Source organism: Phyllopteryx taeniolatus, chromosome 5, assembly GCF_024500385.1.
Source record: "Phyllopteryx taeniolatus isolate TA_2022b chromosome 5, UOR_Ptae_1.2, whole genome shotgun sequence".
NCBI classification, from domain to species: domain Eukaryota; kingdom Metazoa; phylum Chordata; class Actinopteri; order Syngnathiformes; family Syngnathidae; genus Phyllopteryx; species Phyllopteryx taeniolatus.
The window spans coordinates 13,087,343-13,107,844 of NC_084506.1; the positions used below are offsets into that span (position 1 = coordinate 13,087,343).

General features: G+C 40.8%; 1 protein-coding gene and 1 non-coding gene across 2 annotated transcripts in view; one reads left to right on the forward strand and one right to left on the reverse strand.

The window, feature by feature from the left end:
• Positions 1 to 1,043: 1,043 nt before the first annotated feature.
• On the reverse strand, positions 1,044 to 1,116 carry trnar-acg (transfer RNA arginine (anticodon ACG)). Its single transcript has one exon. It is a non-coding gene; the product is annotated as a tRNA-Arg (tRNA).
• Positions 1,117 to 1,465: 349 nt separating this feature from the next.
• Positions 1,466 to 20,502, forward strand: part of fanci (FA complementation group I) — a 28,917-nt gene continuing 9,880 nt past the window's right edge. The window contains exons 1-22 of the mRNA XM_061773183.1: positions 1,466 to 1,627; positions 1,721 to 1,793; positions 1,886 to 2,016; positions 2,223 to 2,376; positions 2,456 to 2,513; positions 2,686 to 2,727; positions 2,822 to 2,945; positions 3,018 to 3,103; positions 3,187 to 3,319; positions 3,414 to 3,491; positions 3,581 to 3,717; positions 4,730 to 4,910; positions 5,027 to 5,114; positions 5,367 to 5,497; positions 6,516 to 6,586; positions 6,741 to 6,855; positions 8,291 to 8,413; positions 8,833 to 8,901; positions 9,003 to 9,104; positions 9,319 to 9,516; positions 9,711 to 9,832; positions 9,911 to 10,072. Coding sequence (XP_061629167.1) covers positions 1,535 to 1,627; positions 1,721 to 1,793; positions 1,886 to 2,016; positions 2,223 to 2,376; positions 2,456 to 2,513; positions 2,686 to 2,727; positions 2,822 to 2,945; positions 3,018 to 3,103; positions 3,187 to 3,319; positions 3,414 to 3,491; positions 3,581 to 3,717; positions 4,730 to 4,910; positions 5,027 to 5,114; positions 5,367 to 5,497; positions 6,516 to 6,586; positions 6,741 to 6,855; positions 8,291 to 8,413; positions 8,833 to 8,901; positions 9,003 to 9,104; positions 9,319 to 9,516; positions 9,711 to 9,832; positions 9,911 to 10,072 — 2,471 coding nt within the window. The 5' untranslated portion in view covers positions 1,466 to 1,534. The remainder of the gene's footprint in view (positions 1,628 to 1,720; positions 1,794 to 1,885; positions 2,017 to 2,222; positions 2,377 to 2,455; positions 2,514 to 2,685; positions 2,728 to 2,821; positions 2,946 to 3,017; positions 3,104 to 3,186; positions 3,320 to 3,413; positions 3,492 to 3,580; positions 3,718 to 4,729; positions 4,911 to 5,026; positions 5,115 to 5,366; positions 5,498 to 6,515; positions 6,587 to 6,740; positions 6,856 to 8,290; positions 8,414 to 8,832; positions 8,902 to 9,002; positions 9,105 to 9,318; positions 9,517 to 9,710; positions 9,833 to 9,910; positions 10,073 to 20,502) is intronic.

Below are 20,502 nucleotides of genomic sequence, written 5' to 3' on the forward strand. Positions count from 1 at the left end.
TGTAAAACAGATTAATACATAGGGTAATATGTCCAAATTTTACTATTTTACCTTCATATATAGAGAAGGGCGGCATGGTTAGCACATCTGCTTTACAGTTCCGAGGACCTGGGTTCAAATCCGACCTCGTCTGTGTGGAGTTTGCAAACAGCGTGGGTTTTCTCCGAGTACTCCCGTTTCTTCCCACATCCCAAAAACATGCGTAGTAGGTTAATAGAAGACTCTCAAATTGCCCATAGGTGTGAATGGTTGTTTGTTTATATGCGCCCTGCGATTGGCTAGCGACCAGTTCAGGGTGCACCCCGCTTCTCAGCACGGCCGCGACCCTAGTGAGGATAAGCGGTATGAAAAATGGATATAGAGAAGCCAACAAATGTTATACGACTTGGCATGTCTCAGGTACAAGCTTCCCAACTGTAAGTGTGGCCAACACAAAACTGATAACCCAAGCCTCATCGATAGAATACAATACAAAATACAAATATAATAGTAAAAACACAGATTTATATCCACACATATACAGTTTTTTTGTATATACAGTACAGTACAGCAGGCAGACTGATGTATAATGACTATAGACAAAAAGTATGATTGTGTAACTTTTATTGTGAAGGCACCACGAGGGCTTTTAGAAAGTAAACTGTTTACAATAAGATCAAATATAATTAATTATTATTTGAATTTTTTTTTTTCTATTTTATAATAAGTTTCTAGTGTAAGTGTAGGTGTTTACAATAAGAGCAAATATCACATTGAAATAACTAACACAGTCTGAAAGTTGCAATGATTGCAACATACAGCTCAGAGATTGGGCAATTGGTCAGTTCTTGGAAGAAGGCAGCAGAGGATTGGACCTCGTAGGCAATCGTTGGTTCTTGGAAAAATTATTGGCTCTAATCCCTCAAATCAGTTTTATATTGTGGTTAATACAGAAAGCTCATATATTTAGTCAAACTTGGAGCTCTTAATATAATTTAATGATGTATTTAAAAGAAATCGTTTTTTAAGACATCAAAATAAAAGACAATGTAATAAAAAAAACCCGAGCCAGCCAGGAGTCGAACCTAGAATCTTCTGATCCGTAGTCAGACGCGTTATCCATTGCGCCACTGGCCCTGTTGTAACATACTGACATTACAGTCGACATATTACTTCGTGCAAAAGCGGGCAGTAGGTAGGTATGAAGTGTTTAAAACAAACCATGGCCGGAACGAGCAAAACAAAACAACAAAAAACAACAACAACAACTAAAATCGTCTATGTAATGACGTTTCAGAAATAGCTCTAACATTAATTTTATGCTTCTTCTAATTGCACAACTGACTTGTGTTTTAGTATGATTATATTAAATATTGTTTGAAAATGACGAGTTTGCGTGACACTGCAAGCGCGACATGACAACCCACAAAAACGGAACCGGAAGTTTTAAAAAATATATATAATTATTTATTTTTGCTGGCGGGAAATACGCCACTTGCAAGTAGGTTGCGTCGCGGAAAGGATTTCGTTTCCATTTTCATACTTTTCCTCCACCATGAAGGCTGAAATGGAGAGAATTCTTTCTTTATCAGACGGTGACAGTTCTGCAGAACTCCAGAAGTACTTGTCGTCCCTCACCGCAGACAAGGTAACTCGTGTTGACTCGCATCGTGAGCTAAGCACGATTTATGCTTTTGATTCGTTATTTAAAACACGTACTTTTTTTGTTTTTGTTTGGAAGTTGACTACGCTTATTACCAGTAGTGCACTCAAGGGCAAGACTATTGGCATAATTATTAAAGCCATATTCAAAGGTAAGACCTTTGTTCTGTGTAAATATAAACTCCTATCGTTGAAATAAGAAAAGCTCTCAGGGAACCAATATATTGCCTCTTTTTTATTTTAGGCTCTCCACCTGGATGTAGCGAAGGGTCAACACGCAGACTGCTGCTTTATCAACATTGCATCCCTCTGTGCGAGTCTGGTGACCTCCAAAATGAGGTGGCAGCTGATGTCATTGGACTGCTCATGCTGGAGGTGCAAACGCACGTTGCAACTCTCGTTTATCATTGGAAAAAAAAAAAGAAACATTCAACTTTTGCATCGAAGATGGCACACGATGCTTGTGGAAACCTTTTCTGTCGATGAGTTACTTTCATAGCGTTTGACCTTTTCACCTTGCTTGCTCAACGTTTTGTTGTTCTTTTTCATTCTTATTTTGACTCTGTTGTGTGTACATACAGACACACACTCTGGTTGGACCATCCCTTGCTAAACTAGCAGAGCTATTTGTTGAAGAAATCAAGGCAGGAAAAATAGGCAACGGGAAGTCCTTGGAGCTATTTCCTACTGTGCTTACTGCCATGACCGCTTGTGAAATGTTGTCATACGGCAAAGGTTAGTACAGATTGTGTATGAATATGGTTCATGTGGCTCAAAAAAAGATTATTGAAACATATATTTTGTTTAACCACAGGTGAACTCAGTGGTGAGCAATACAAGAAACAGCTGATCAACAGCCTCTGTTCAAGCAGGTGATATGATGCTCATAGCCTTACAAAATAATCAATTCATTATGATTTTTCTTTTAATCCGTACAAACACTGTACACCAATATGTTAAGTAACAGTGACAATTTAATTCCAACAACTAGTAAAGGCTGAATAGTCATTTACCTCTAATGTAACACTTGTATTTCTAATGTAGATGGGACTCACAATGTGTTATCCACCTGACAACAATGTTCAGGTAACTTATTTGGTTTTCTCACATTAGTAATATTTGCACAACATTGTCAAAGTCGTGCTCCGACTTTTTTTTGAGTGCGTCTGCTTCATTTTAGGGATGTGCCCTTGTCATCAGAAGAGTTGCGCTTCGTGGTGGAAAAAGTACTGCGGATGTTCAGCAAGCTGGACCTGCAGGAGATTCCGCCACTTGTTTATCAGTTGCTCTTGTTATCCGCAAAGGTGGGAGTGTGTGACAAACGTGTCGCAAGCAAGTCATCCATTCAGTCTAAATGGCCATGCTCCACCTCGTAGGGTTGCAAGAAACAGGTCCTAGACGGAATCATCATTTATTTTAAGCAGCAAGACCTTCACCATCAAGAGGAGCAGAAAGATGGAGAGTGGGTGATTCAAACATTGCAAGTGGCCCTGCCCATGTTAAATGATTATTACCTTTCATTACGCTCCTTCTTCCCTCTCTCAGGAGCTTGGATTTAGAGGTTCAGTCCATTCCACAGGACCAGTTAAGACATGTGGAGGGTACTGTCATCCTCCACATTGTTTTTGGAGTGAGGCTAGACCATGAACTTGGGAGAGAATTCCTGAAAAGCATCAAGGTAACTTTTGTCGCATCTGTCACTAAAATTGTTACATCATTTGATCACCGGCAGATACTTTTCGTGGATATCGTAAATCATTGCTTTCCACCAGGCATCGTATGGGGATCTTTGCCCTTTCAGTGTTGCCCTATTGCTCTCGGTTGCACGCATCCAGCGCTATGAGGAACAGGTCAGAAGTCGCTGCTAAGCTTCTTTCTTTATCTTCATCTGAATCTCTTCTGCTAATTCATTAACTTCCCCATTCTCTGTATTCGGTAGGTGTTTGAACTTTTCAAGGGAGCAATCGTCAAGAGCTTCAAAGATGAGCAGCTGCTGCAGGGATCCAAGTTCCTGCAGGACCTCCTGCTTGGCCACTGTAGTGTTGCTGAGATGATTTTGGATACAGTGAAAAGCAGGTGTGAGCAGTTTCAGGCCACGATGAGTTAATTATTTCATATGCACCATTCAAAATTACCGTGGAACCTCTAAGGGCAACCACAATCTATTCTCTGTCGCACGTTTTCCTTAGATTTGTGCATATTATATAATGCATAATTATAATTCCATTGCAACATGCTGCCAATTTTTTTTGTCTGAGGTTGTTGTCACATTTCTGTTGGGCCAATTATATTACTCATCACTCACTGTAGTAGTCTCGCCACGCTGCACTATTTGCATATCTGTTGTTGACCAATACTGGCCACTCATGCCAGAGTAGCATCTGCTCCATTTGCACACTGATTGAGGAGTATCTGCAACATTTGCACAATCAACATTGTCCCAGATTATCGCACTACTCGTCACTTTAAACTGCGTACACTCCTTGAAGTTTTGGCGCCCTTTGCACAATGATCATTGCACCGGACTATTGCGAGATTAGTCATTCGAACTGCTGTAAGTGCTAGAGGACTCTGCATCTTTTTGGACAATTGTCAAAAAAAATTACAATTTGTACCGGCATTACCGGATAACTAGCAACCCTTTATTGCTCAGTAACTGTTTTTGTCAATGTCTTTATGCGTCAGGACACCCGTGACCCTAGTGAGGATAAGCGGTTAAGAGAATGGATGGATAAGCATATCGTACCAAACGGCCCAGAAATGGATTAATATGCAGTCCTGAGCAACCTCCCAAATGTTTGTGACTTTTCAGACTGTTTCCAAAATGTATGGCCTTATGCGCATTTGAACTTAAGTTCCAGCAAATTGTCTACATAGTGGGTGTGGCACCTTTTTTTTTTTTTTGTTTTAATTTTAATTTTTTTAATTTTTTTTTTATTTTTTACCTCTCCAAGGTGGCTCATGTGTTCTATTGTTATCATATTGTCATTTGTTCTCAAGCAATCACACTTCTACTATGTTCACATTGAATAAAAAACATTGGTTATTTTAGTTAAAAACATGAACTTGCATGGCTTTTTTTTCACAGTGTCTTTGGATGGGATCATGTGACTCAAAGCCTGGTGCAGCTAGGCTTCTTCCTGATGGACACATTTGGACCTAAACCTGGACCATTTGGAAAGACCACAGAAGGCTCTGCTACTGTGGCCCGGACCCCCACTCAGCTGGCATGTAAGCTAGGAGGTCAGGTGCTCCTGCAGGGCTTTAAGGTACAGTAGATTTTTTATTTTTTTTTTTTTAAATAGAACTATTGTAATACCCTTTCTGGGATGGATTGGACTTGTTTCTTGTATTTTCTTACTATGATGTGTTTTTGTTTCGTAAGCTGCACGAGGCAATCAGAGGCGAGATACTGGAACAGGTTCTGAACCGACTGGTCACAAAAACTGTCTCACCTATCAATCATTTCTTAGGTAAATTACACTCACTTCTGTCATAATTATGTGTACTTACACAATCTGATCTAATACAGTACCAAAATTCAATCAAAACTCCACATAATTGATTTGAAAGGCATATTTTTTGATAAAGCTCTTTTATTGGATCGTATTAGATTGTGCATGTGGTCATAATGTTGTGGCTGGCAAGTGTACATCTTAAATTGAAATGTGCCGTAGTGTCTGTTAAATATACCTTGATTATAAAATGTGTGTCTATGTCCTCAGAGCTCTTCTCAGACATTGTAACTTCTGCTCCTATGATACTTCTGGAGTCATCCTCCAAGGTGACAGAGACATTCGACCATCTGTCTTACCTCCCCCTGGCCACCGTGCAGGGCTTGCTAAAAGCTGTCCAGGTACCAGAAAGACACAGCATACACTCACTTCTTTACATGCAAGGTTCCTACACACCTATAGAAATACATTCCCAGGTCTGGAAAACTATGGAAAATGGAAACTATTGCATCGACAAATATTCATGTTTCCAAGACCTTTACAACAGCTCTATTTTTGAAAACAACAAAATTTGAAAATCGAAAAAAATATTTAGATCTATCCATGTTTTTTTTTTAAGGCACTTAGAAGTGCACCTACAATGGTCGTGTGAGAGCACACAGTATTATACTATGATCTTGGTGAATACTCGATTCTGATTGGCTCAGGAAATTCCATCGGTGTACATTATCAGCCGATAATGTACAACCTTCGAACGTCTCAAGTCGTTCCTGTCAAAAAATCTTTACATTGTTCCAAATTAATGCACAGATTATATGAGCAAACATAACAAACCTGACAGTCAGATTTTCTGATAAGTAAACATGAAGTACTCTGAGGACAGGAACTAGCCAATTTAAAACAAAAATAAGTGATTTAATCATTTAAGACCTTTAATGACTGGAATGGTGCTGAGGAATTGAGGGAAAATTGAAGAAACAGAAGCAGCACAAAGAATCAATTCCGTACTATTTAAACAAAAGGAAAATTACAAAATCGGCGATTAAATGCCGACACACTTCATGGCACAAAATCTGACAAATACGAACTGAACACTTCACTGTTGATGTTTGAATCATACCCTGCGACAATTTTATGCCACCGTCCAGTCAACGAAGACCGACATGGACTACAGCCTTGCCAGCCTGAGAGCTTGCATCAACCATCACAGAGAAATATACTGAATATATAGCTATAAATCTTCCAGAAATTATTTGCTGACATAATGACATATAAAGAATCAGAATGAGAAACATCCATTTACTCAATGTCACAAATTATTAGAATTTTTTTACTGAGAAGTCTGGAATTTTGAAATCTCAAATGTGTAGGAACCCTGGTAGAAACACGTGTCAAATGTTGTCACTGTTTGATTTCCAGCCTCTGCTGAAAGTCAGTATGTCCATGAAAGATGCATTGATTCTGGTTCTCCGCAAGGCCATGTTTTCAAGGTATGTCCATTTTGTATATTGTTGCCAATTTAAGACATGGTCTCCGTATGTTTCACTTCAATGGGATTGGCTCATGTAATTTATCATGTTATAGGCTACATATGTGAACGGGCAATTTGAGATTCTTAGTTGAACTTTTCTGCCTCTTCACCAGTCAACTGGATGGACGAAAGTCAGCTGTAACTGGCTTCTTGTTGCTGCTGAAGAACTTCAAAGTGCTCGGCAGCCTGACCTCCAGCCAGTGCAGCCAGACATTCTCTTCCAGCCAGGTATGTAGCTTATCTATTTATTGTCAGCCGAATAGCATAATTGCCCGAGTCTTTTTTTTTTTTTTTTTTTTTTTTTTACATTTTCAGAAAACAATAAAAGCACAACACATTAGCAAGAACATAGGCATTGTTTGTTGATATTGTGACAGAAAGTTAAAAGCAACTCATGCTATTATGCGCTGAGGCTAACAATATGCAAAATTGCAAAGAAACTATTTACAACTAAAATAGTAAAAAAAAAAAAGTCTCTTCATTAGGTTGAATAATGATAAGCAAAAATTGTTCCCTCCGCTTTCTGCTGAAGGTCTAATTTGTGAAGGTATGAAATTAATGATCCTAAAAATATGTCAGCTTACTACAGAATGCTCTTGTTTTGGTTCTGAATGTAGAGATCAACAATGCAGCAGCGGATTTATTCTAGTGGGTTACAGGGCTGCGGGTGACCCCTACATTTACCTTATCACCTTTGCCAGAAAGCTGGAATGTAGTAGTTTTTAAAAGAACTACAATTTATAAACAATATATAGTTGCTTGGTGGATTGGTTTTACCCTGTTTAATAAATGTTGCATCCTTTGATTTTTCTGTAGCAGCCCTCACAGGAAAAGGTTTGGACACCCCTGATTTAGTCTTCGATGAACTTAGCGTGCACGGTTTTGGAATGTGGGAGGAAGTTGGAGTAACTAAAGAAAACCTCTGCAAGGACTTGGAGAACATGCAAACTCCACACAGAAAGGCCAAAGCAGAGATTCAAACCCCCAACCTCAGAACTGTGAGGCAGATGTGCTAACCAACCACTTGATCATTGTGCCGGCAAACTAGTTTTGTCAAGGGAAAAAAAGTGGATGTAATTCTTGATCTATAGGGTATTTTGATGAAAGTGCATCACAAACATGTTATCAAGACACGTTAAAATGTGGATTCATCCACAATATGTCTCCTTTAAAGTACTTGATTCTAGAACTATTTCATAATAAATAAAGTGAAATACAATAAGGCGGCACGGTGGCCGACTGGTTAGAGCGTCAGCCTCACAGTTCTGAGGTGCGGGGTTCAATCCCCGTCCCCGCCTGTGTGGAGTTTGCATGTTCTCCCCGTACCTGCGTGGGTTTTCTCCGGGCACTCCGGTTTCCTCCCACATCCCAAAAAACATGCATGAATTGGAGACTCTAAATTGCCCGTAGGCATGACTGTGAGTGCGAATGGTTGTTTGTTCCTATGTGCCCTGCGATTGGCTGGCAACCAGTTCAGGGTGTACCCCGCCTCATGCCCGATGACAGCTGGGATAGGCTCCAGCACGCCCGCGACCCTAGTGAGGAGAAGCGGCTCTGAAAATGGATGGATGGATGGAAATACAATAAAACGTATGTGCGCAATCTTATACTTGGCATATGAACCCTGACAGATGCTCATTTGTCTTCCTGGAACCCTGACTAGATCCAAGTGGATGTTCATTCTCGATATAACGCTGCTGCCAATGAGGCGTTCTGTCTGGAAATCTTAAGCAGCCTGCGTCGTTGCCTTGGCCAGCAGGCTGATGTGCGCCTCATGCTGTACGAGGTTTGTGCTGTTTTCTAAGCCTTATGGTCTTCCCCCCCCCCCCCCCCACACACACAGCGATTCAGATTTGAATATCATAGTATGATGAAATTGCATTGACACTTGGAGTATTGTGGTACATGCTGCTCTCTTTCACACGGATGGTGCGGATGTGATTTACGGTCAGTACCTCATATCTACCCACTGCCGGTCCCAAGCCTGGATAAAAAAAAAAATTGGTGGGTTGTGTCGGGAAGGGCATCAGACATAAAAACTGCTGAACAAATCATGCGAGTGACTCGCTATTGCGACCTCTGACGGGACAAGCCAAAAGTCACGACGACACTTTTGCATTGCATTCTAGTTCAGGACGCTTCGTGTGACGGAAGATGCGCATCGAGCTTCTTTATAAGGGTTGTGTTGATGGTTGTGTTATTCAGGGCTTTTATGATGTTCTTCGTCGGAACTCCCAACTTGCTAGTTCCATCATGCAGACTCTTTTCTCACAGGTATGATATGATATATCTTTGTTCTTAATGACGTACTTGTCACGTTTTATGTATTGTTGATATTTTTTTTGTGTGTGTGTTTGTTTTTGTTTGTATCCTAGTTGAGGAGGTACTATGAACCTGAACAAGATCTCTTGCCCCCAGTGAAACTGCACCCATGCATCACAGCTCATGGAGAACAGATCCACCTTCAGGAGCCTCTGGTACTGTAGAAGTTTTATGGCGCTGATTTGCTATTTTTAATTTGCTCAGTGACACACGTTTTGTTATTAAATCAGTACTGACTTATGTTCATCTGGATAGTTGGACAATTATTCCCATGCCACTCTTGTTGAAATCTTCACGAAAGAGTGGAAGCTGTGATAGCTTTAATACTTAATTTATTGTGTCTGCTTTGTCAATACTTTTCTATCTCAGGCCCACCTGGTATGCTGTACAGTACAGTGCCTGCTGTGGCATAAAAATATGCGGCAATCAGCCAAAATCAGTGCTTACGACAGTGATGATGACGATGACGACAAAGACGAGGATGAGGGATACCAGTCCGAGCTACAGACAATTTTAGAGAGTATCACAAAACGCATGATCAAAAGTGAAATGGAGGACTTTGAACTGGTACGCACACATGGCACCCTGTGGTAAATTATATTAATTCAACGGTATCTTGTTCAAATGTAAAGCTACAGATAAAATTGTGAACCAAATGGAAATTGAGCTGACACCACAGTCAATTGTCTATATATATGACACAACCCCATTCTTCCTAGTTATTTGTAAAAGTCATGGTATGCCGTGCTCTGTTTTATCAGGACAAGTCAGCAGAATTCTCCACTGCATCCAGTGTTGGTGTGAAGAATAATATCTATGCTGTGCTCGTGATAGGACTCTATGAGGTCCTCATGGAGTACAACTTTGTCAAAGCCAATTACAGGTATCTGTCACCTCCTGTTTTTTGTGTGAGGATTATGTGAGGAATTTTAGCTTTGGAAACCTTGTATGAAACCTTTAGTAAAAGTGCCTTTGAGGAGCTGCTGGAGCTGTTCAACTGCTACCACAAGCTTTGTGAGATCCTGAGGGAGAAATCTGGAAAGGGTCGGCAGCCCTCAAACAAGACGCCACGAAGTTTACTCTCAATGGGCTTTATATCAACTCTCCTCACTGTGCTCTTGAGGTAAGTATGCACAATATGTATTCTTGTTACTGTTTTCCTTGCTTATTGGTTCCAGGTGCTGATAGCTACAGTACATGTCAAGACTAATTATAACAACAACAGTATTTTAGGACCTGATTTACTAAGATCCAAAATGGCAGGTGCTAAATTCGGTGTGCTGTCACGCTAACAGATTGAGAGAGCGGTTAGCAACAGGTGTAAAAGTGGTAGAAAACGCCGCATTTAAAAAAGGAGTTTGTGCTTTAGATGCTCTGATGGTTTTCACCATCTGCACTGCAAGTCAAAATGTATTTAAATTGGCAGTGTTTTATTTGATATAACTCGCCCTGAGTGCGTGTGAATTGTCTGCATCTGCCTATCCTGGGTAACATTGCATTTAAAACTTGGGACAGAACATGCGGAGAACATGAACTGAGACAGGCCATCACCAACTGTCACATTGCACCGAAGGGACCCAGACGCACAGGAATACGGAGTTGAAAGGAGTTTTGACATTTGGAATATGGCATGAATCTTCACTCTGACTGGCTCCATGTATCCCTTAGAACATGTGTGTCAAACTCAGGCCCGGGGGCCAAATTTGGCCCACGATGTAATTAAAACCCCAATTCCAATGAAGTTGGGATGTTGTTTTAAACATAAATAAAAACAGAATACAATGATTTGCAAATCATGTTCAACCTATATTTAATTGAATACACTACAAAGAAAAGATATTTAATGTTCAAACTGATACACTTGATTGTTTTTAGCAAATAATCATTAACTTAGAATTTTATGGCTGCAACACATTCCAAAAAAGCTGGGACAGGGTCATGTTTACCACTGTGTTACATCACCTTTTCTTTTAACAACATTCAATAAACGTTTGGGAACTGAGGACACTAATTGTTGAAGCTTTGTTGGTGGAATTCTTGCTTGATGTACAGCTTCAGCCGTTCAACAGTCCGGGGTCTCCGTTGGTGTATTTTACGCTTCATAATGCGCCACACATTTTCAATGGGAGACAGGTCTGGACTGCAGGCAGGCCAGTCTACTACCCGCACTCTTTTACTACAAAGCCATGCTGTTGTAACACGTGCAGAATGTGGTTTGGCATTGTCTTGCTGAAATAAGCAGGGGCGTCCATGAAAAAGACATTGATTGGATGGCAGCATATGTTTCCCCAAAACCTGTATGTTACTTTCAGCATTAATGGTGCCTTCACAGATGTGTAAGTTACCCATGCCATTTCCACTAACACAGCCCCATACCATCACAGATGCTGGCTTTAGAACTTTGCATTCATAACAGTCCGGATGGTTCTTTTCCTCTTTGGCCCGGAGGACACTGTCAGGTTCAAGACACCTAAAACAAGACAGACACAGAGGCAGTTCAGTTTTCAGACTTGCAAGGAGAAACGGACGAGAGTGTACTTGGCTACAATCTCCAACCCTTTCTAAGTTCACTCTGCCGGACCCTCTCTTTTTATTACTTAGGGCAGTTCCCTTGTTACATATGAGTTACAATGTCAAAAAGGTGGGGGCATACATGCTTGTTGCAACTCATGTGATCAGCACATAACACTCTTTGTTGTGGTTGAGACAGTAGAAGAATTATATACTTCTTATCAAGACACAGTAAACTCCTCGGCTCAAGTTTGTCCTTGCACCTGCAAGGACATGACTCATCCTGTGGGAGAAAGCTTTGCACGCAGTGATAAAACATTTCTCTAATCAGAAGTAAGCAGAAAAGCACAACACATGATAACTTATTTACATTTTTCCATCATTTCCCTCCTGTTTATCATGTTTTTGCTCATGTTTCACATCACTTATTTAGCAGCCGCTTCTTCTGATTTTTGGCTGTAAGATCATTATCATGAACACAAGACATGAAATGCTTTATTTGATCTCCTCAGCTGAATCAAATAATGTCCCGATCTCCATTTCTTTATCATCATCGTCATCAGAACTATCCTGGTTCTGTTTTGTTAGAAGGGGGTACATTTGTTCTGCACGATTGCTCATAGGTTGGATTGCGGTGGTGATTAATCTATTCAGAAGTGCTCGTAAACATGGAATACAGCAACATCCACACAATGTCAGTATTGCAGCAAATACTGCTATTGATATTAAAATTGATGAGACCAACATCTTATACTTGCCAAACACTTTCATCCATTCGTCCTACATGGATGTGTCCACGCCAGAATGCTCTTTCATCTTGCGGTTGAGGGTGCGCAGGCCATCAATGGCCCTGGTCAGGCTGCCATCTGCTCATAGGTTATTTGGAATAAACGTACAGCACTGTTCTGCACACACTCCTCCTCTCTCCGCAAGCAACATATCTAGTGCAATTCTGTTCTGAAATGACATTAAAGATGTGGCTGCCAATTGCTCATGTACGGCCTCAAAACCGTCCTGTCCAATTTCCCAAACGCTGTACATTGTAGTGGATGTAGTTTATTCGGTCTACGTTTTTATTGGTTGTACACCACCAACAGATTGTAGATTCAAACCCTGATGCTAATTGATCTACTAATTTGTATTCATCAGGTACCCCTCTTGGAATTCCAATTGCATCTATGTAAGTTGGATCTGCCTGGGAGAAGGTTTTGATATATGTTTAGCAGAAGGTACCTCTGGCCTTGGGTGTTATCAGAAAAGGGAGTCATCCTAAGAACATCATTCTTCAGTAATCTACCTTGGGTGCTATAAAGAAGAAAAGGGAGTCATCCTAAAATGTGGGCACCCCTCTGGCCTTGGATGTTTTGGAAATGAAACTGAATTGTTAAAGAAAGGAACATAGCTTCATGAGTACAAATAGAACAATCCAACAATTCCCCTGTTTACATAGTGGAACTATGTAACATACCCTAAGCAGTACTACTCTATGTAGAAGGCTATAAGAACACAAGACATGAGCTAAGCATTCTTCATAAGGCAGTACTACTCTTGAGACAGGCCAAAAACCTCCCCATATATTGATTTGAGGAGGGAAAAGACACTGTATATTCTTAATCAATAATTCATCCATCTGGACACGACGTCGTCTTGTGTGAGCAGAACTTCAGGAGTAGGAGCTCCTTCGGAGGTCATCAACATCTGTGATTCCGGCTGGTTCATATTCTTTTCCACCACTCCCGTGACCATCTTGACACACAGTGTCCTCGTACATGGAATAATACAGCATCCGAAAAGCAATAACAAAGTAACAGCAGTAACAATAGCAATTCTAACATTGTGGACCAAACATTGCACAAACACCATTCTTTTCGGCAAGGATCATGTCAAGGGCCATGTGGTATAATGTCTTTACATAACGCCTTCGCTACTGTTAGTGCGTCGGGATGTTTTGTGGGGAACAGCTCTATCCATTTAGAGAATGCATCAACGATGACCAAACAATACTTTTTCCCTTCACTTTGGTTTAATTCAATAAAGTCCATGTGAATTATTTGAAAATGGTATTGAGGTGCAGGAATTTTTCCTCTCCTGGGCCTCAAATTGCCTTGTGGATTATGCCTAGCACAAATCATACATGCTCTACAAAATTTTTTGAATAAGAATTAAAACCATAAATTGTATAATATTGATTTATCTGTCTTACCATCCCTCCTGTTGAGACATGTGTTGAACCATGGCTCAATACTGCTGCCCATTTATAGAAGTTTTTTGGTAAGACAGGTTTACCTTTAGGACAATTTTAACATTATTTGTTAACCATTGTTCTTTTTCTGGCGGCACGGTGGCCGACTGGTTAGAGCGTCAGCCTCACAGTTCTGAGGACCCGGGTTCAATCCCTGGCCCCGCCTGTGTGGAGTTTGCATGTTCTCCCCGTGCCTGCGTGGGTTTTCTCCGGGCACTCCGGTTTCCTCCCACATCCCAAAAACATGCATGAATTGGAGACTCTAAATTGCCCGTAGGCATGACTGTGAGTGCGAATGGTTGTTTGTTCCTATGTGCCCTGCGATTGGCTGGCAACCAGTTCAGGGTGTACCCCGCCTCCTGCCCGATGACAGCTGGGATAGGCTCCAGCACGCACGCGACCCTAGTGAGGAGAAGCGGCTCGGAAAATGGATGGATGGATGTTCTTTTTCTTTTAGTGGGCTTTTTTCTTGCATTACTTTCAGAACTTCATTGTCCTTATTATTTTCTAGATTTAGTATTTGCTCTTCCCCTTGTGCTGCTGCTTTTGCAGCTTTGTCAGATAATGCATTCCCCAAAGAGATACTGTCTGTTCCGGCTGTATGTGCAGCGCATTTGCATATTGCTAGTTTTTGTTTTATTTTTATAAACGCTTTTTCTGCTTCCTCATTCCACTGTAATGGTGATGTCATCTTTAGGTCTTCACTGTGCATGAGTTTGTTTAAAGGTGCAGTTATTTATGCATAATTGGGCACCCATGTCCTACAGTAATTTGTTAGTCCCAAAAATGACATCATCTGTTTTTTTGTTAGTGGTTTGGGAGCTTGTAAGATAGCTGTCTTTCTATCTTCTATTATTGTTCTTCCTCCTTTACTCAAATTATGGCCTAAATATTTAACTTGTTCTTTGCAGAATTGGAGCTTATTTTTGCTCACTTTATGTCCCTCGTCTGCCAAGTGTTTTAGGAGAGCCAAAGTATCACTTTCACAGGTCCGTTTGTCTGGGGAGGCCAGTAATATGTCATCTACGTAGAGTAGGATTTGACTTTCCCCAGGGGTTTGGAATTTTGCCATACTGACATTCATAACCTGTGACTAGATAGTTGGGCTTTCACAATATCCTTGTGGTAACATTGTGTAAGTATATATTTTTCCTTCAAATGTAAATGAAAACCAGAATTGGCTATCTTTGTGTATTGGTACCGAAAAGAAAGCGTTACTAAGGTCTATGACTGAAAATACCTTTGCATCTGATCTTAATGAATATTGTCTTACACAAGGTCTATATTCTGTTTTTGCCTAATTTGTACTTCCTTCAACAAATCTTCCTCATCCTCAGTGAACATTAAGTCTCATTTTTGCTGAGAATGTAAGTGTATCCCTTCTTGTGCCTGAATTGTCCAAAATAGTACCTTTCTTTCTATTCCTGTTGAGGCACTTATTTCTGTATTGGTTGAAAAGGTAACCCAATCAGTTGCTCTCTCACCTTGTTCAACAATTCTCCCTAAGTCTTTCCATTTTTTATGTCTATTTTTTTTTAATACAAAAAGATGTGGGGTGGAGTCCACATTCTAAACAGTGCTTCCATCTTTTCATTTAATGTTACTCCCGCAACTGCTATACTTTTTGTCACAGTGACTCTGGCTGGTGTTATTTTTGCCAATTTTCTCTCATATTCCACATCTGGACCAGGTGTACCTTTGTACCAGAGTGCAATATGCAAATCATTCTCTGACATTTTGTCTTGTAATTTGGGGATCATCTTTCTCCCTTCAGTCATTAATGCTGTTACTGTTTCTTTTATCTTTTATTATTTTATTTATGTATTCATTAATTTATTTATTTTCCAGCATGGAGGGCGTGATTTCCATACTCCTCCAAGGTGGCTGTAGGCAGGCCAATGTCATGTTTGTTAACCCAGCTGCGAATTGCGTCTTTTGAACCTGCATGGAGAGCATTCTTCAACTGCTGTTGAAATGGCTCATTTACATCTCCATCCTCCTGCAGGCTGCTGTGAGTCTTGAATACAGTTGTCATTCTTACTCTGTATTCCACAAAAAGGCTCATCATCCTTTTTGTTTTACTCTTGTTATTTCAGTGTAATTTGCTCTGTGTCTGAAACGCTGGGTTGCTCTGTTAATTAACCCTTCCACCCGGTGTCCCAATTTGCGACTATCATGGGCCAAAATCCCATTTGCATCTCTTGGATTCCATGGTCCATAATATTATGCCAATCTGGACCCATGGCCGTCATCCACACTTGTTGGACTTTTGCATCATTTAAGTTATATGATCGCCTTAAATTTTCCAGTTTCTCAACAAACTGGCTTATGTCTGCTTTATGTGGTGTCAGTCCTTCTAATGTGGAGGCGGTGGTAATTTAGGATAAAAGGGGGCAGTTACACCTCGCCCGTTTTCACTTATTTCAACAATTCTTTCTCTTCTCCTTGACACTGATCCTGTCTCATTTTCCTCCTTTCTATGGAACATTAATTGTTCTTTTTCCTTCTCTACACATTCTCTGTCTTTCTTTTCACATTCTCTTTCAGTATTCTGTTTCCTCAAAATCATTTTCCTTAATTTTTTTTAAGGTTTTTCTTTTTTTTTTTCTCTTTTTTTTTAAATATAATTTTATTCCTGCCCAACTCGGCTATTTTTTGTGTATTTTAACCAACCGTGTTCAGTTATCCATGTGTCTAAATATTAAATTTTATAAGGATTCTGTTTAATGAACTTCCAATCTTTACACTGCAGTGTATCCCTGAGTTTTATTTTACTACTTCCTTTCCCCATTTTAAAGAATTTGGTCCAGTTTGTCAACACCTAGGATGTTCTAAAAACTGGTTTCTTATCAGTCGGACAGCAACTCAAATTTTCTGTTGTGGTAATTCTCACTTCAACCTTCTCAGGTGGAGAATTCTTGCCTTTGCATCCACACCAGTCTGCTGTTTACAATCCCACTGTTTTGGTATGGAATGAAAAATCTAGTGGTTTCCCATTTCCTATTTACACTCTCATTCAAACAGTTTTCATTCACACTGGCTCGTTAGAGGACTCCGCCGTCCTATACGGAATTTAACTACGTCGCCACGAAACTTTCCTAGTTTCTTTCTTACTCGCCATTGACTAGTATTCACAGGGTTTGTCTCAGGTTTCGCAAACCTTTTTCTTATTCATTCATTCATCCATCCATCCATCCATTTTCTGAGCCGGTTCTCCTCACTAGGGTCGCGGGCGTGCTGGAGCCTATCCCAGCTGTCATCGGGCAGGAGGCGGGGTACACCCTGAACTGGTTGCCAGCCAATCGCAGGACACATAGGAACAAACAACCATTCGCACTCACAGTCATGCCGACGGGCAATTTAGAGTCTCCAATTCATGCATGTTTTTGGGATGTGGGAGGAAACCGGAGTACCCGGAGAAAACCCACGCAGGCACGGGGAGAACATGCAAACTCCACATTGGCGGGGCCGGGGATTGAACCCGGGTCCTCAGAACTGTGAGGCTGACGCTCTAACCAGTCGTCCACCGTGCCGCTTATTCATTCATACCTTTTTAAATAAAAACTCAACTCACCCCTGTCTGTCTTCTCAGAGTACCGTCAAACCTTTGGATTCCAGCTGGCGGGCCGATTTCAGTCCCGGAAAGGGTCTTTTGGACTCACTTTAAATGGAGTCTGCCATGGCCATGGTCTTTATACTGCAATCCACCCGCCCGCTGTATTCGTCGGGTATGTTGGTATCCGGCTCGAAGGACCAAGTAAATGTCAGGTTCAAGACACCTAAAACACTAACAGTTCCCTTGTTACATATGAGTTACAATGTCAAAAAGGTGGGAGCATACATGCTTGTTGCAACTCATGTGATCAGCACATAACACTATTTGTTGTGGTTGAGACAGTAGAAGAATTATATACTTATCAAGACACAGGAAATTCCTCGGCTCAAGTTTTTCCTTGCACTTGCAAGGACATGACTCATCCTGTGGGAGAAAGCTTTGCACGCAGTGATAAAACATTTCTCTAATCAGAAGTAAGCAGAAAAGCACAACACATGATAACTTATTTACATTTTTCCATCAGACACGACGTCCACAATTTCCAAAAACAATTTGAAATGTGGACTCGTCAGACCACAGAACACTTTTCCACTTTGCATCAGTCCATCTTATATGACCACGGCCCCAGAGAAGCCGGAGGCGTTTCTGGGTGTTGTTGATCAATGGCTTTTGCTTTACATAGTTTCAAGTTGCACTTACGGATGTAGTGCCAAACCGTATTTACTGACATTGGTTTTCTGAAGTGTTCCTGAGCCCATGTGGTGATATCCTTTACACATTGATCTCGGATTTTGATGCAGTGCCCCCTGAGGGATCGAAGGTCACGGGCATTCAATTTTGTTTTTCGGCCTTGCCGCTTACATGGAGTGATTTCTCCAGATTCTCTGAACCTTTTGATGATATTATGGACCGTAGATGATGAAATCCCTAAATTCCTTGCAATTGTACGTTGAGGAACATTAAACTGTTCGACTATTTTCTCACGCACTTGTTCACAAGGAGGTGAACCTCGCCCCATCTTTGCTTGTGATTGACTGAGCAATTCAGGGAAGCTCCTTTTACACCCAATCATGTCACCTACCTGTTCCCAATTAGCCTGTTTACCTGTGGGACGTTCCAAACACGTGTTTGATGAGCATTCGTCAACTTTTCTCTTTTTTGCCACCTGTCCCAGCTTTTTTGGAACGTGTTGCAGCCATAAAATTCTAAGTTAATGATTATTTGCTAAAAACCATCAAGTTCATCAGTTTGAACATTAAATATCTTGTCTTTGTAGTGTATTCAATTAAATATAGGTTGAACATGATTTGCAAATCATTGTATGCTGTTTTTATTTATGTTTAACACAACATCCCATCTTCATTGGAATTGGGGTTGTATATTTGGCCTGTAAGACCATATCAAATGTGTATTAAAGCTGGCCCGCCAGTATATAGTACATTCACCACTAATATTACAAATCCCAGAATGCTTTACTAGTGTGTTGGCTGGCCCATCAGTCTAGACCGGCGAGCGCCCCTTCCCCTTTCTGTTGCAGCCGTTAGCAACTATGCTACCAGTCTCCTCGAGCAAATTTATACTTTCTCTTCCCAAAAATGGCCAAACAAAAGATGGAAAACGGTTAACTTCCAAGACAGGTGGGAGGCAGATTGTCTGTTCACAAAAGTAAAAGACAGACCTGTTTGTCGTGTGCGGAGCAACGTGGCTGTAACAAAGAATATAACATAATTTAATTAATGTTTTTTTAAATCCCCTTTATCAACTCCTAGGCAGGGACTTTTAATAGTTTGAAGTTTGGATTTTTATTGGAGTTTTTTGGGGTTGTTTTGTTGTTGGCCTTTGAAAAAAGATTTTAGCTCTGGTTAGAGCGTCTGCCTCACAGTTCTGAGGACAAGGGTTCAATCCCCGGCCTCGCCTGTGTGGAGTTTGCATGTTCTCCCCGTGCCTGCGTGGGTTTTCTCCGGGCACTCCGGTTTCCTCCCACATCCCAAAAACATGCATGGTAGGTTAATTGACAACTCTAAATTGCCCGTAGGTGTGAATGTGAGTGCGAATGGTTGTTTGTTTGTATGTGCCCTGCGATTGGCTGGCAACCAGTTCACGGTATACCCCGCTTCCTGCCCGATGACAGCTGGGATAGGCTCCAGCACGCCCGCGACCCTAGTGAGGAGAAGCGGCTCAGAAAATGGATGGATGGATGGATGGATGGATGGAGAAAGGTAGTTGGAGATAGATAAATAGAAGATGGAGAGACATAAGAATGGACGTTATCTAGTTATATACAAAATAACAAACAAATACCACTGATGACTTTTATCGCAAATTTGATTTCTCGTGTTTATAATCTTAAAGTTTGTTTATTCCAGATTCAGTGTTTAAGCAAAATTTAAGTTTGTTGTCCTATGATAAACCTTAAAGCTACATTTCTGGAGAGAAGGGCCGCATGCACATCGCAGTGATTTTTCAATTTTTTATTTTGGCCCACTTTGAATTTGAGTTTGACAGCCTTGCCTTAGAGCATTCAGAAGCTCGAAAATTGGATTCCTAAATAGACAATATTGTGTCGCAATAGTTTTTATTTCTGCCATTTCAAAAATGTTTACGAGTGGCAAAAGTTCTCCTTGCTGACTCTCATTTTGCCTAGTTTGCACCTGCCTTTCAGAGGCAGTATTTAAAGATGACAAATCAACCATCGCAATTGATGAATAGCTGTGGTTAGTAGATGAACTTTCACAGGATCAATTTGCCTGAGGAATCAAGTTTGCTGTTTTACATTCATGATGTGCGTGGCCATTGTTGGGTGACATCCGATTTCTCCATCTCAATAAAGCGGGGTCGAAGTTCATGAGGAGTAACTGATCTTGAGCAGCACCAGTGCACTTTCCCTCGCCAGAGGTCCGAAATTTCCTCCCAGTTTTCTGGAAGATAGCATTTCGAGCTAAAGGAGAACACTTCGGACAACTTAACACCACCGGACAGACGACTTCGCAAGGTTACGAATGGCGCGGGCGTAAGAATATGTTGTCATCTGGCACAAGATGGCACGCTCAGTTACTACCGTACTTAGGGCTTTCATTGGATTGGTTTATATTTCTGGCCAAGAAGTGTTTTGAGTTATTTGTTTGTGTACAACCCCAATTCCAATGACGTTGGAAGGTTGTGTTAAACATAAATAAAAACAGAATACAATGATTTGCAAATCATGTTCGTTTTGTTTAATGATAATGCTTTTGTGAAAGGCTTG